We start from the raw sequence: 14,137 nt of genomic DNA, 5'->3' as shown, positions 1-14,137 counted from the left end.
TGCGCAGGCTGCAGCGTGCAGAGACAGAGTCAGACGGGCAGGGGTCCGTGTGCGCAGCGCTGCGCAGGCTGCAGCGTGCAGAGACAGAGTCAGACGGGCAGGGGTCCGTGTGCACAGCGCTGCGCAGGCTGCAGCGTGCAGAGACAGAGTCAGACGGGCAGGGGTCCGTGTGCTCAGCGCTGCGCAGGCTGCAGCGTGCAGAGACAGAGTCAGACGGGCAGGGGTCCGTGCGCGCAGCGCTGCGCAGGCTGCAGCGTGCAGAGACAGAGTCAGACGGGCAGGGGTCCGTGCGCGCAGCGCTGCGCAGGCTGCAGCGTGCAGAGACAGAGTCAGACGGGCAGGGGTCCGTGCGCTCAGCGCTGCGCAGGCTGCAGCGTGCAGAGACAGAGTCAGACGGGCAGGGGTCCGTGCGTGCAGCGCTGCGCAGGCTGCAGCGTGCAGAGACAGAGTCAGACGGGCAGGGGTCCGTGCGCGCAGCGCTGCGCAGGCCGCAGCGTGCAGAGACAGAGTCAGACGGGCAGGGGTCCATGCGCTCAGCGCTGCGCAGGCTGCAGTGTGCAGAGACAGAGTCAGACAGACAGGTGTCCACTTCATTTCCATGTGGAGAGAAATAGTTTACTGTGACACACAAATTACTACTTACAAAGTCTACAAGCAAAGGTATGTGGCAGCATTGACGGGGCTGATTTAGCTAGGTAAGGGTGAGGGCTTACAAAAAAGAGATGCTTGGGTCCAGGGAGAGAGAGCGAACGGAGGCAGGGAGTGACAAACAGCTTGGTATGTTTGAGTCAGTATACTGGCTTGTACGTAAAACATTCTTGTGGCTATAGTAGAGAAATGGAGATGGGGCAAATCTTGGGGAAGCCCAAGAAGGGGAGGTTAATGTAGTAGATGTGCTAGGGGAAGAGGTTAGGACACTTACGGGAGCAATGATGATGATGAGGGCCGGCCTTTTGTGTTGGCTGTGTTACATGTTCACTAAGCGCTTTAATCTCTTACCTCTCTTAATTTTCACAATACCCTGACAAAGAAGTTACCATCTTCAGTTTAGAACAGGTGAGGAATCTGAGACTTAGAAGAATTTAAAATCACCTAGGGTCACTTAGCAATTGGTAAAAGAGAATTCAAATACATGTGTGTTACTGGGATTCTAATACTATGTGGTATAAAGGGGACAGATGTGAGAAATATGGAAACTAAAGGAAATAAAACTGGCAGGACTTTGTAGTGTTCACAGGCAGGTTTGTGGTTGCAGAAAGGGTCAAATATGACCGCTGGATTTCTGTCTTGGACAACAGAGTAGATGGTACTGATTTGGACAGTACAGTAGAAGGAGCTGATTTGTTAGAGTAGATAATGGTGAGTTAAGTTGAAACTACTTACTATTTCTTTTCAGGACACCAGTCAACTCCATTACTAGCATTCCTTTGAGCACCTTAAACCTTCTGTCACATTCCTTCAAAATATGTTCTTGGTTCATACTCTACTTTCTTCTGGTTTATACTCTAATTCCACAGATTGCTACAATTTTATCTGAAAAGTGATGTCACTAAAATTCCAATGTCATAAAAGATACAATGGGTCAGGCCCGTCCCCTGCCCTGCACAGCCGTCCACCCTCACTGTTTAACTGTGTGCAGCTTGTGGCAGGCGTGGCCGGGAAGAACATAAGTAGAACTCTCTAAATTGAGAGCTACTTGTTTGTATTTCTTTTCTACAATCTATATTACTGAGATTGTAATTTTAAAAAATAATATTAAATATTTAGCATTCAGTCTCAACTTTTCAGTTTACAAACAAGCAATAAGTTAGAATCATCTTTGAATGACCAAAATTTGAATCATCAAACTACCCATGATTATTAGGATTTCTTTTGTGTATCTTGGTACAAACATGAAGTCATTTCCAATTGGTAAAATGTAATATCTTTGGAACGATGGAAAAGTAAACACATGGAATATGATGGAGGCCCAAAAATAACACTTGGGACTAACAAATACAGTTGATTTGGAAGAAAAAAAGAGTGATTTGACAGAATTACTATAATGACTCTTTTAAGAAATCTTCACTTGAAGTCTCTCACCATTTTTTTTTTTTTTTTTTTTTCTAGAGACAGAGTCTCACTTTATGGCCCTCGGTAGAGTGCCGTGGCCTCACACAGCTCACAGCAACCTCCAACTCCTGGGCTTAAGCGATTCTCTTGCCTCAGCCTCCCAAGTAGCTGGGACCGCAGGCGCCCGCCACAACGCCCGGCTATTTTTTGGTTGCAGTTTGGCCGGGGCCGGGTTTGAACCCGCCACCCTCGGTATATGGGGCCGGCGCCTTACCGACTGAGCCACAGGCGCCGCCCACTCACCATTTAAAATGCTATTTGGTGTTAGGTTATAAGCATCTAGAGCTATAAAATGTTCATATCCTTTGAATGACATTTGAGAATTTATCCTAAGGAAATTCTCCAAAATTCAGAACAATTATATGGACTAAGATATTTATAATAATAGTATGATAAATATTTTTGAAAAATGGAAAGCAACTTCATGTCAGAAACATTGGATTTAAATTATATTGCATCTACTTGATCAGGTATTAAGCGAGCATTTAAAATTAGGATTGTGGGCGTGGTGCCCATAGGTCAGTGTGTTCAGTGGTTAGGGCGCTGGCCACATACAGCAGGGCTGGCAGGTTTGAACCTATCCTGGGCCAGCTAAACAACAATGACAACTGCAACAAAAAAATAGCCGGGCATTGGGGCAGGTGCCTGTGGTCCCAGCCTAAGGACCTTGGGAGGCTAAGGCAAGAGAATTGCTTAAGCCCAGGAGTTTGAGGTTGCTGTGAACTGTGATGCCACAGTACTCTACCAAGGGTGACATAGTGAGACTCTGTCTCAAAAAAAAAAAAAAATTAGGATTGTGAAAATCAGCAGTATGGGAAAATTAGGATAGCAAGCAAATTAAAGTTTACAAAATTATATATGAACCAATTGTGACAAGTTTGAAAAACATAGATTAGAAAAAAATTACATGAAAGTAAAGAACTGTATCAAATTCCAACTATGGTATTACGGTGGTAAGAGTTGAAAGCTCTTCTTTCTCTTTTCAGTCTTCTAAATATTCTTGATTATCTTTTAATTTTAGAAATAACATAGATGCATCTGTGCATGTACATACACTAAGCTTCTTAAATAGTCTGGTGTACGTTTCTTCAGTGGTTCGATGGGTCATAAAATGGACTTTGTTCTAGTTGCTGTCCCCATAATTGCGGTGAGGTTGCATTCTGTGCCCTAGTGTCTGTTTGTAGGCCTCACTGGAAACCCTACAGTTCTGCTCCCTGTTAATCTGCGTTGGTGCCCAGGAATGCATCACTGCTTGATACTGGAAGTGCTGAGTACTTTAACACACGAACCCAAAATAACCTCTGATTTTTTAAAATTTATTCATCTTCTTAGTGCCAATAATTAGTGTGAATGTAAAACACTTGAATTATACATTGTTTCACAGGACCTGCAACTTGAGGAGTTAAGGCAACAAGTCTCTACCCTGAAATGTCAGAATGAGCAGCTCCAGACGGCAGTTACACAGCAGGCGGCGCAGATTCAGCAGCACAGGGATCAGTATAATCTGCTCAAAGTGCAGCTGGGTGAGTGCAACTGGCTGGCTCTGTCAGCATCCAGGTCATTTTGTCCCCAAGAGCTAGGTTCCTTTTATGGACTAATCTTTCTGTAACTTAAGTCACAGTGACAAACATGTAAATCTGAGTTTAAAACAAAATAGCATAATAGTTAGGAGTAGTTGAGACTAAATCCAAACTCCTTGCTACCTAATGCTCTAACCCAGAGACTCTCAACCCTGGCTGCACATTAGACTTACCTGACATGCTTTTCATTGGTTAAAAAAATACCCCCAATACTGTTTCTGATTTAGTCTGGGGTTGGGTCCAGGCATCAGGAATTATAAAGGCTCCCCTGGTGATTCGTATAGTCCATTGAGAACAACCAATCTGATCTTTCAATTTCCTCTTTTGCAAAATGGAGAAAATAATAACATCTGAGAATTAAATGAAATTTTATATGTATATATCAAATTCTAGTGCTGCTTGGCAGATGGTTAAGAGCTCAGCTGCTTGTAAATACTATCATCATGCAGTGCTTGTGAAGATTTTTAAAAAGGGATTTTGGGGGCGGCACCTGTGGCTCAAAGGAGTGGGGCGCTGGCCCCATATACCAGAGGTGGTGGGTTCAAGCCCAGCCCTGGGCAAAAACGCAAAAAAAAAAAATTAAAAAGGGATTTTGGCTCGGCGCCCATTGCTCATTGTATAGGGCACCAGCCACATACACCAGGAACCCAGCCTAGGCCTGCCAAACAACGACAGCTACAACAACAACAAAAATAGCCGGCCATTGTGATGGGTACTGTAGTCCCAGCTACTTGGGAGGCTGAGGCAAGAGAATCTCTTAAGCCCAAGAGTTTGAGGTTGCTGTGAGCTGTGATGCTATGGCACTCTACCAAGGGTAACATAGTGAGATTCTGTCTCAAAAAACAAATACTAATAATAAAATAAAATACAAAGGGATTTTACTTTATCTTCATCGATAGAATTGGATTGAAATTATTATAGTTCTTAAGTCATAGATTACCAGACCATGCAGTTTAGTCAACTGTTTGACTATGCTGTTTTTCCTCCCAGAACCTGAAAATATGATTGGTTCATTATTTTTATAAATATACTATTCTGAACATGCACGGTTGCTCACACCTATAATCCTAGCACTCTGGGAGGCTGAGGCGGGAAGATTGCTTAAGCTAAGGAGTTCTAGACTAGCCTAAGCAAGAGTGAGACCTTGTCTCTACTAAAAATAGAAAAATTAGCTGGGATTTGTGGTGGGCACCTGCAGTCCCAGCTACATGGGAGACTGAGGCAGTATTATTTCTTGAACCCAGGAGTTTGAGGTTGCTGTGAGCTTGTATGATGTCATAGCGCTCTAGCCAAGAGCAACAGGGTGAGACTGTGTCTCTGAGTGAATGACACTATTCTGTAAAGATGAAATGTGGTTGCAAAAGTACTGTCAATGTCATTGAATTAAGAAAGTTATATGTATATTAGAATATTGTATTTGAATCTTATAGTTTGAATAATGAAAAACTTAATTTTTATACTGGCTTTTAAAATTTTATTCTTGGTGAATAGGAAAAGACAGTCATCATCAAAGTTCTTATAGCGATGGGGCTCAGATGAATGGCATTCAGCCGGAAGAAATTGGTAGGTTGCCAGAAGAGATAGAAAAATTAAAAAGTAATCAAGAAGTTTTACAGAGTCAGCTGATTGAAAATTTGGTAAGTAAATATTTAAAATAAGGGGTCAAGAGCAATTTTCATTGTTCTGCCTCTTTCTTTTTTTTTAATTTTAGTTTCTTTTTTTGGTACATCCCGTAAGCCAGAATATCATATACTAAGATTTTTTTTTTAGAGTGTGAGTTTTAGAGTTAGACTCTCTAAGATTCCATGCTTCCTAGCTAATTAAATTTAAGCAATTTAGTTAACCTCTTTAAACTTGTTTCTTAATCTGTAAGTTTTAGTGATAGTATATTTCATAACAAAGAGATTTAAATAACTTACTACTCTTTTAATACATAAAAGTTGCTCAGTAATTATCTTTTTATGCTATTTCTCCATATGACCACAGGTAAATGCTTAGATTTAATAAATTACTTGCTATAAATATGGAAAAGTTACAGATTATGTATACGATGTTGAAATTTTATATTGGGCATAAAAATTAAAGTGCTGATGTGAATTTTTTGGTAAGGATGTATAAGTTATGCTTTATATGTGTGCAGTGCTGTTTGGCTTTAGCCTGTCTTTCTAGACTAAATTTATTTCGTTTATTTCTTTGCTATTTGTAGAAATCTTCCCAAACATTTGGCATAAATCAACAGTTTTCAGTACCTACTTCAGATGGAGATTGTGAACAAGTTGAAGAGTTGAAACTAGTAATTTTTTAGATTGATCCTAGTTCAATTTTGTTTTCTTTTAATTATAATAGAGTAACAGCCCTGTAATTTCATTATCCTAGAACTACTTTGTCAGATGTAAGCAAAATTTAAGACAGCCACTTGAAAATCTAGAAGTTATTTTTAATTATATGGTAATGGTATTTTGCTTTTTCTTATTTCCATTTTTCAGTGATGTTCTTTTTAATGGAATCTCAGACTCTTACACATTATTTGTAGATTATCAGTGAACTAATAAAGAAAAATTTTTTAATATTTATAAGCTACAAATATGAATATGTAAAATCTTATGCCTAATTTTCATGTATTGACTATGGTGATTACTTAAATAAATGTACTGGTTTTTTTTTTTTCTTTTTTGTAGAGACAGAGTCTCACTGTACCACCCTCAGGTAGAGTGCCGTGGCGTCACACGGCTCACAACAACCTCTAACTCTTGGGCTTACACGATTCTCTTGCCTCAGCCTTCTAACTCTTGGGTTTACACGATTCTCTTGCCTCAGCCTCCTGAGCAGCTGGGACTACAGGCACCCGCAACAACGCCCGGCTATTTTTTTGTTGCATTTTGTCCGGGGCTGGGTTTGAACCCACCACACTTAGCATATGGGGCCGGCGCCCTACTCACTGAGCCATAGGCGCCGCCCAAATGTACGTTTTTAAACCATTCTATCAGGAAAAATGGTGAATTTTAGAATTTGAAGGGGGAAAAACAGGAAGTGAACTTGTGTGTATCTCAATTACATGACTCTAGCTGAACAGCGAATTAAATTTTTTTCTGCTTGATTAATTTGTAATGTTTATAAATTCCTATTAAACTAGGTCGTTTATCTTTATCTAATGAGAAAATTAAATGTATTTATTCAAGAAAAGAACCAGAAAAAAGGGAAAGGAACTGTGGACATGTAGAATTAAATAATTTAATGAAGGAAATCTAGAAAAGCACCAGGTTGCTCATAGTGTATGTTATCCCCAAACAGATTCTGGGTCATTTTCTTCCTATTTTCTTTTATTTACTTCTGTCTCTTTTCTTCCTTCCCTTTTTCCTTTCTTATTACAAAAGGAATGCATACTTCTTTTAAAAAACCTGTTACACTGAAGTAACAAGTGACAGCAGCGTTTACCATTCTAGGACAGACTTCCTCCCCCCTTCTCTAGTAGGCTGGCCCCAGCCCACTGACATGGCTGCTCTGAAAGGGGAGGGACTATACCCAGAGAAACCAGGTCTATGTACCTTAGAGGAGCTTCTAAAATCCCACCTTGTTTCACCTGGGTTTTTTTGCAGTTTTTGGCCAGGGCTGGATTTGAACCCACCACCTCCGGCATATGGGGCCAGTGCCCTAATTCTGTGAGCCACAGGCACTACCCACCTGGGTTTTTTTCGTATTTTCTTTTTTTTAAATCCAGAGTGGATCAAAACGAGTAATTGTCAAGGATGTAGGTGCCAGACAGCCGAAAAGTATGCCTCAGGAAAGTTAGGGAGCCTCATTACTACCTTTCACAACTGTGCTAAACATAAATAGCTAAGAGTTTCCATTGTTATAGCTTCTTATGCAATCCCACCTGTTTTTTAAAGTCACTTATTAGGATTTCTAGGACTCCAGTATATGTTCATAGTCTTTTGTTTGTGTAGGGAAGATTAATGCTGTTTTGGTTTTATTACCTCTACCTACACTAGAACTGTATTCAAATAAAATGGAATTCAGTTATGAATATGTAGCCTTGCTCTGTAAATTTCAAGTAAAAATGTTTGCTATTTAATTATGGTTCCCAGCAAAACTTTAATTATATATTTTTATAAAAGAGAATTGCCTCTTAATTTTTTACTTTTTCTAATGTATTTTCTTCTATAAATTTTAGATTGTTATTTAAAACGTCAGTACTGTTTTTTATAATATATAATAAAATACTGTGTAAAGAAAACTAAATGTATCTTATTTCAATAACCAAAAAGAACAATGAAAAGTCACATAGGTACACATAACAACTTTACAAAGAATAAGAGTTTTTTATATGCCAGCATCCCACCACTTTGCAGTGTCTTAAGACATTACCCGTTGGTCTTTATTCTATACTGTATTGAAGGAGGAGACCCAGGAAAAGTAAAGTCTAAGAAAAACAAAGACTTCTCAGACACTCCTCCCAGTGGTAACCTAGGCCTTAAGAATTTGTAAAACTTCACTTCCTACCTAGGTCCTTAAAACTAATGCTTCCTGCTTGCTGCTTGCTTCCACTTCTAAAAAGCCTGCACATGACTTAACACCTCCAATGAGAAATAATATGGTAATTCCTTTGTCTACTTGTGAGTCCAATAAAAGGACAGGGACAGAGCTGATGGGAGCTGGGAGGGAGTCATTACTTTAAGGCTGAGGGCCTGCTGAGTTTCCCCCTGCTGGCAAGTAAAATTCCTTCCCCTATAATCTTTGGGAAGAGTCTGTTGTTTTCATTTCTCCAATCCTGCAACTTTCTGGCTCCCTGACTGGGAATCAAGCAGGCAGATTCAGACCCAGAGTTTCTCAGGGCTCATTACGTTAAGGCTGATGGCCTGCTGAGTTTCCCCACCTGCAAATAAAATTCCTTACCCTAAAATCTTTGGTGAAAGTCCATTGGTTTCAATTCGATGGTCCTGCAACATTTTAACTGGGAGAAGTTTGAAAATTCCAACATTAATATAAACTTTCAATTACCTTCTTGGTTTTTACTACTTTTCATCAATGTTTGGTGGCCCCTCCTCTAAAGATGTCCTGTTTTGTGCTTCTAAATAATAAACAACTAGTCCAAGGAGGACTAGTTGTCTAATGCACAAGATTGGGACAGAGATTTTTTTTTTCCTAGACAGAGTTTCCCTTTGTCACCCTCAGAGTGCTGTAGCATCACAGCTTACAGCAACCTCAAACTCTTGGGCTCACATCCTCTTGCCTCAGCCTCCAGAGTAGCTGGGACTACAGGCGCCCACCACAACACCTAGCTATTTTTAGAGACAGGGTCACTCTGGCTCAGGCTGGTCTTGAACTCCTGAGCTCAGGCAATCCACCTGCCTTGGCCTCCCAGAGTGTTAGGATTATACAGGCGTGAGCCATCGAGCCAGGCCTACAGTTTTTAATCCCATTTTTTACGTATACTTATATGTGTCTAATGGTACCACTTCCTGCACCAGCTACATAACTCAGCAGTCGGCCTCCGGTGTCTGCTGTTCCAGGGTTTCCATTGTTGTTGCTCTCTGAGGTTCCCAGTTACATTGCTCTTTCCTCTTAGCCTCTTTGTCCTTGTAGGTTTCTTCCTCTTGCTCTCCCCTTTTCCTTCCCTTCCTTCCTGTTTTCATCCTTTCCTTTCTTCCTTTTCCCCTCCTTCATTTGTTTATGATTCGATAGGATCTCAGAAGGGAACAGAGGTAAACACTATGTTTAATTTTTTATCTTGAATCCATAGTTCAAGGAGAGTTTAGAGTTAGATTTTAAAACTTGGAATCTAGATGTGATTCTAGAGCAGGGGTCCTCAAACTACGGTCCGCGGGCCACATGAGGCAGTGTGATTGTATTTGTTCCCGTTTTGTTTTTTTACTTCAAAATAAGATATGTGGGCAGCCGCCGCCGCGCCGCCGTCGCTGTCTAACGCCAGTGCCGCCTCTAGCTCGCCGAGCTCCAGCCGAAGGAGAAGGGGGGTAGGTAAGTAAGGAGGTCTTTATACCATGGCTCGTACAAAGCAGACTGCCCGCAAATCCACCGGTGGTAAAGCACCCAGGAAGCAACTGGCTACAAAAGCCGCTCGCAAGAGTGCGCCCTCTACTGGAGGGGTGAAGAAACCTCATCGCTACAGGCCTGGTACTGTGGCACTACGTGAAATAAGACATTATCAGAAGTCCACTGAACTTCTGATTCGCAAACTTCCTTTCCAGCGTCTGGTGCGAGAAATTGCTCAGGACTTTAAGACAGATCTGCGCTTCCAGAGCGCAGCTATTGGTGCTTTGCAGGAGGCAAGTGAGGCCTATCTGGTTGGCCTTTTTGAAGACACCAACCTGTGTGCTATCCATGCCAAACGTGTAACAATTATGCCAAAAGACATCCAGCTAGCACGCCGCATACGTGGAGAACGTGCTTAAGAGTCCACTATGATGGGAAAACATTTCATTATTAAAAAAAAAAAAAAATTCTCTTCTTCCTGTTATTGGTAGTTCTGAACGTTAGATTTTTTTTTCCCCATGGGGTCAAAAGATACTTAAGTATATGATTGCGACTGGAAAAATAGGGGACAGAAATCAGGTATTGGTAGTTTTTCCATTTTCATTTGTGTGTGAATTTTTAATATAAAATGCGGAGATGTGCAGCATTAATGCAAGTCAAAATGTTTCAGTGAACAAGTTTCAGCAGTTCAACTTTATAACAATTATAAATCTGTTAAATTTTTCTGGACAATGCCAGCATTTGGATTTTTTTAAAACAAGTAAATTTCTTATTGACGGCAACTAAATGGTGTTTGTAGCATTTTTATCATACAGTAGATTCCATCCATTCACTATACTTTTCTAACTGAGTTGTCCTACATGCAAGTACATGTTTTTAATGTTGTCTGTCTTCTGTGCTGTTCCTGTAAGTTTGCTATTAAAATACATTAAACTGTAAAAAAAAAAAAAAAATAAGATATGTGCAGTGTGCATAGGAATTTGTTAATAGATTTTTTTTTTAACTATAGTCTGGCCCTCTAACAGTCTGAGGGACAGTGAACTGGCCCCCTGTTTAAAAAGTTTGAGGACCCCTGTCTAGAGAGTAAAGAAAAGAAATCATTTTTTAAAATTTCTTCCTGTAAATAGACATTTCCTTGACAAAAGTAATACTTTTTAATGTTATAGCTCAACTATTTTTGTCTCTTAGGAACTGACAACATTAAAGTCTCAGTTAAACTCACAGTCTATGGAGATCACCAAACTACAGGCAGAAAGGCAGGAGCTACTGCAGAAAACAGAAGCATGTGTAAGTTAATTCGTTTTTCCTTTTGAAAGATAGTACCCCAAACTTGCTATATTACTTCTCAGCCACAGTGAAAAAGAAGCAGATTTATCAGATAGCACCTTCTCTTTGGATTAAACACTAGTTGGTGTTCTAGTGACACCAGCTTCTCACTTATGCTGACAGCCCTATGTAGTCAGATGCACCAGCGGGATTTATTCAGTTGCTTGATGATTTGTTTTGTTGATGGACCCCTTCTCTAATCGTATCTCTACTCCCTTCATTCCTAGCTGGCAGCCTTTCTGTTGGTATAAAATTATCAAAAACTCTTGATGTTCTTTCATATGAAAGCTATAACCCAATTATAGCCCAAAAATATGGGGAAAGGAGAGAGGGAGGGGAGAGGAGAGGGTAGGATAGATGGAGGGAGGGTAATTGGTGGGACCACACCTATGGTGCATCTTACAAGGGTACATGTGAAATTTACTAAATGTAAAATATAAATGTCTTAACACAAAAACTAAGAAAATGCCGTGAAGGCTATGTTAACCAGTTTGATAAAAATATTTCAAATTGTATATAAAACCAGCACATTATACCCCATGACTGCATTAATGTACACAGCAATGATTTAATAAAAATAAATAAATAAACCCTTGATGTTTTCTACAGAAGAGACTTTATCATTTTTTGCAATATACATAAGCTGAGAATCTTCCAAATCTTGACGTTCTGATTCTTCAGTGTATCTCCCTCCTCTCACATCTCAGTATAAGCATCAAGGAGAAACCAGCTCACCTGGGCTTCTGCACTTTGCTTAGAAATCTCCTGAATGAAATATCCAAGTTCATCACAAGTTTTATTTTCCACAAAATGCTGAACACAATTTGGCCAAGGTCTTTGCTACTGTATAACAAGTAGCCTCTCCTCTGATTTCATGGTCCTCATTTACATCTGAGACCTCCCCAAAGCACCTGCATTTTGCTCATAATGATAGTTGTGCATTCCTGCCCCACGGAAGCCAGCTTTCCTCCTTTTTCTTTGATCACTCACCAAAATCCCCAGTCTCTTTAAAGTAATTTAGGCTTTATCTGGCATGCACCTCAGAACTCCAGCCTCTGCTCAGTTCCAAAGCCACTTCCATGTTTTTAGGTATTTTGTGGCATCATCACCTCCACTTGCTGGTATTTAGAAAAAGACTGAAAAACTGACCTGAGAGTTACTCCCATTTGCATTTCACTAATGAATGGCATTTGCTCAATTTATCTCCCTGTCTTTATGAACTGACAGTGTGGACTTCAGAGAAGCTTATGAGAGAATAGCTTCTTTGCTTATTAAATGCTGAGGGTGTGTCCATTAACATGAGAATGTGGTAGAATATTCATCAGATGCTGCGTTTAATAAGCAAAGATGGTTCCATGGGAGCCACCTCACTGTTTACTTTTCTGGGCAGACTCTAAGGCAGCTTGGCCCAGCCTTCCTCATCCTCTGGTAAGATTTGATGCTGTTCGCTGTGGGGAACTCAGCTGTCAGTGGAGAGCACTTGGTTTTGCACACAAATACATAAGGAATTATCTTTTCTGTTACTGAAAGTGAACCTTCAGAATAGCAAGAAAATTAAAATCACCACTTTGGAAGTTGATATTGTTTGTGACTTTAAAGAAACATTTTCTTACCTCTTTCAACTTTCAGGCAAAATCGGTTCCCGTACAAGGCGACAGTGAGACTGCAATAGCAGCTCAAACTACTGACCTAGAAGGAAGACTGGCAGCATTATTAGAAGAAACGAAAGAATTAAAGGTTAGTTTTTGGTAAAACTTTTACTTATTACAGATAATATGAAAAGAACTCCAGGAAATTTTATTTCATTTCATCTCTCAAATTCTTAGATTTATTGGCTCAGGCTCAAGAGACTAAGGCGCCAGGCACATACACTTGAGCTGGCAGGTTCGAATCCAGCCCGGGCCCCCCAAACAACAGTGACAACTACAACCAAAAAATAGCCAGGCATTGTGGCTGGCACCTGTAATCCCAGCTACTAGGGAGGTAGAGGCAGGAGAATCGCTTGAGCTCAGGAGTTGGAGGTTGCCATAAGCTGTGATGCCACAGCACTAGCCAGGATGACAGCTTGAGGCTCTGTCTCAAAAAAAAAAAAAAAAAAATTCTTAGATTTATGAAGTTAATGGGGTATAATCTCATCTCACAACAGCCTTCCAAGTAGCTGGGACTACAGGCGCCTGCCACAACACCCAGCTAACTTTTCTGTTTTTAGTAGAGATGGGGTCTCAGTCTTGCTCAGGTGGTCTCCAACTCCTAAGCTCAAGGGATCCTCCCACTTCAGCCTCTAAGAGTGTTAGGATTTCAGGTGTGAGCCACTGTGCCTGGCCTCTATTTTTATGAGTAAAGATGTTGCAAGTGAAGCTTTTTAATGCCATTTCAAATAACAATATTGATACTGAATATATAAACTAAGTATGTATATTTATGTAGTATGAAAGTGAAATTCATTGAAAATATCTTAGTTTTCTTACCGACATCAGTATCTAATGACAATAACAAAACAAGGAGTACAAATTTGGCTGTATATGGGCACACGTGTGCTTTCCATGGGGCCGAGGACTCAGACACATTGAATCTGGCTCGCTCGGTGTAACAGGGGCATCGGAGTAAATAACGTGAGAAAGGAATGAGGCAACACTAATAAGAAGTGAGAGACATAACGAAAATTAGAAAATGAAGATAAGACATCACTGTGCTCTTTGGAATGTGGACATATTATTTTGTTTTTAAACCATAGATTTTATTTGAAGCTGTTACTTTTTCCCATTTAATTATATGCATGATGTTGGGATAAATTTTTTTTTGGTAGAGACAGAGTCTCACTTTATTGCCCTCAGTAGAGTGCGGTGGCGTCACACGGCTCACAGCAACCTCCAACTCCTGGGCTTAGGCGATTCTCCTGCCTCAGCCTCCCGAGTAGCTGGGACCACACACGCCCGCCACAATGCCTGGCTATTTTTTTTGTTGTTGTTGCAGTTTGGCCAGGACCAGATTTGAACCTGCCAACCTCGGTATATGGGCCTGGCACCCTACCCACTGAGCCACAGGTGCCGCCCTGGGATAAAAAATTTTTTTAAAAATACTGAGTTTTGGGCGGTGCCTGTGGCTCAAGGAGTATGGCACCAGTCCCA

At 40.6% G+C, this 14,137-nt stretch overlaps 2 protein-coding genes across 10 annotated transcripts in view; both read left to right on the top strand.

The window, feature by feature from the left end:
* Nucleotides 1–14,137, top strand: part of LOC128583038 (general vesicular transport factor p115-like) — an 86,321-nt gene that overhangs the window by 69,845 nt on the left and 2,339 nt on the right. For 5 of the 9 annotated variants that reach the window (XM_053586862.1, XM_053586861.1, XM_053586865.1 and 2 more), the window contains 5 exons: nt 3,497–3,635; nt 5,184–5,329; nt 5,899–5,985; nt 10,872–10,970; nt 12,639–12,746. In XM_053586862.1, the coding sequence (XP_053442837.1) occupies nt 3,497–3,635; nt 5,184–5,329; nt 5,899–5,985; nt 10,872–10,970; nt 12,639–12,746 (579 nt within the window). Of the gene's footprint in view, nt 1–3,496; nt 3,636–5,183; nt 5,330–5,898; nt 5,986–9,575; nt 9,669–10,871; nt 10,971–12,638; nt 12,747–14,137 lie in introns of those variants that run through there. The other 4 variants (XM_053586863.1, XM_053586866.1, XM_053586864.1 and 1 more) reach the window with 4 other exon arrangements.
* Nucleotides 9,662–10,618, top strand: LOC128583042 (histone H3.3A-like). Its single transcript, XM_053586872.1, has one exon. The coding sequence runs from the start codon at nt 9,692–9,694 to the stop codon at nt 10,100–10,102; it is 411 nt and encodes a 136-aa protein (XP_053442847.1). The 5' UTR covers nt 9,662–9,691; the 3' UTR covers nt 10,103–10,618.

This window comes from Nycticebus coucang, chromosome 4 (genome assembly GCF_027406575.1).
Source record: "Nycticebus coucang isolate mNycCou1 chromosome 4, mNycCou1.pri, whole genome shotgun sequence".
NCBI classification, from domain to species: domain Eukaryota; kingdom Metazoa; phylum Chordata; class Mammalia; order Primates; family Lorisidae; genus Nycticebus; species Nycticebus coucang.
This window is presented reverse-complemented; position numbering and strand designations above follow the sequence as displayed.

Excerpts from the sequence above, each read along its gene's own strand:
- LOC128583042 (XM_053586872.1), top strand. The coding sequence starts at position 9,692 with ATGGCTCGTACAAAGCAGACTGCCCGCAAATCCACCGGTGGTAAAGCA.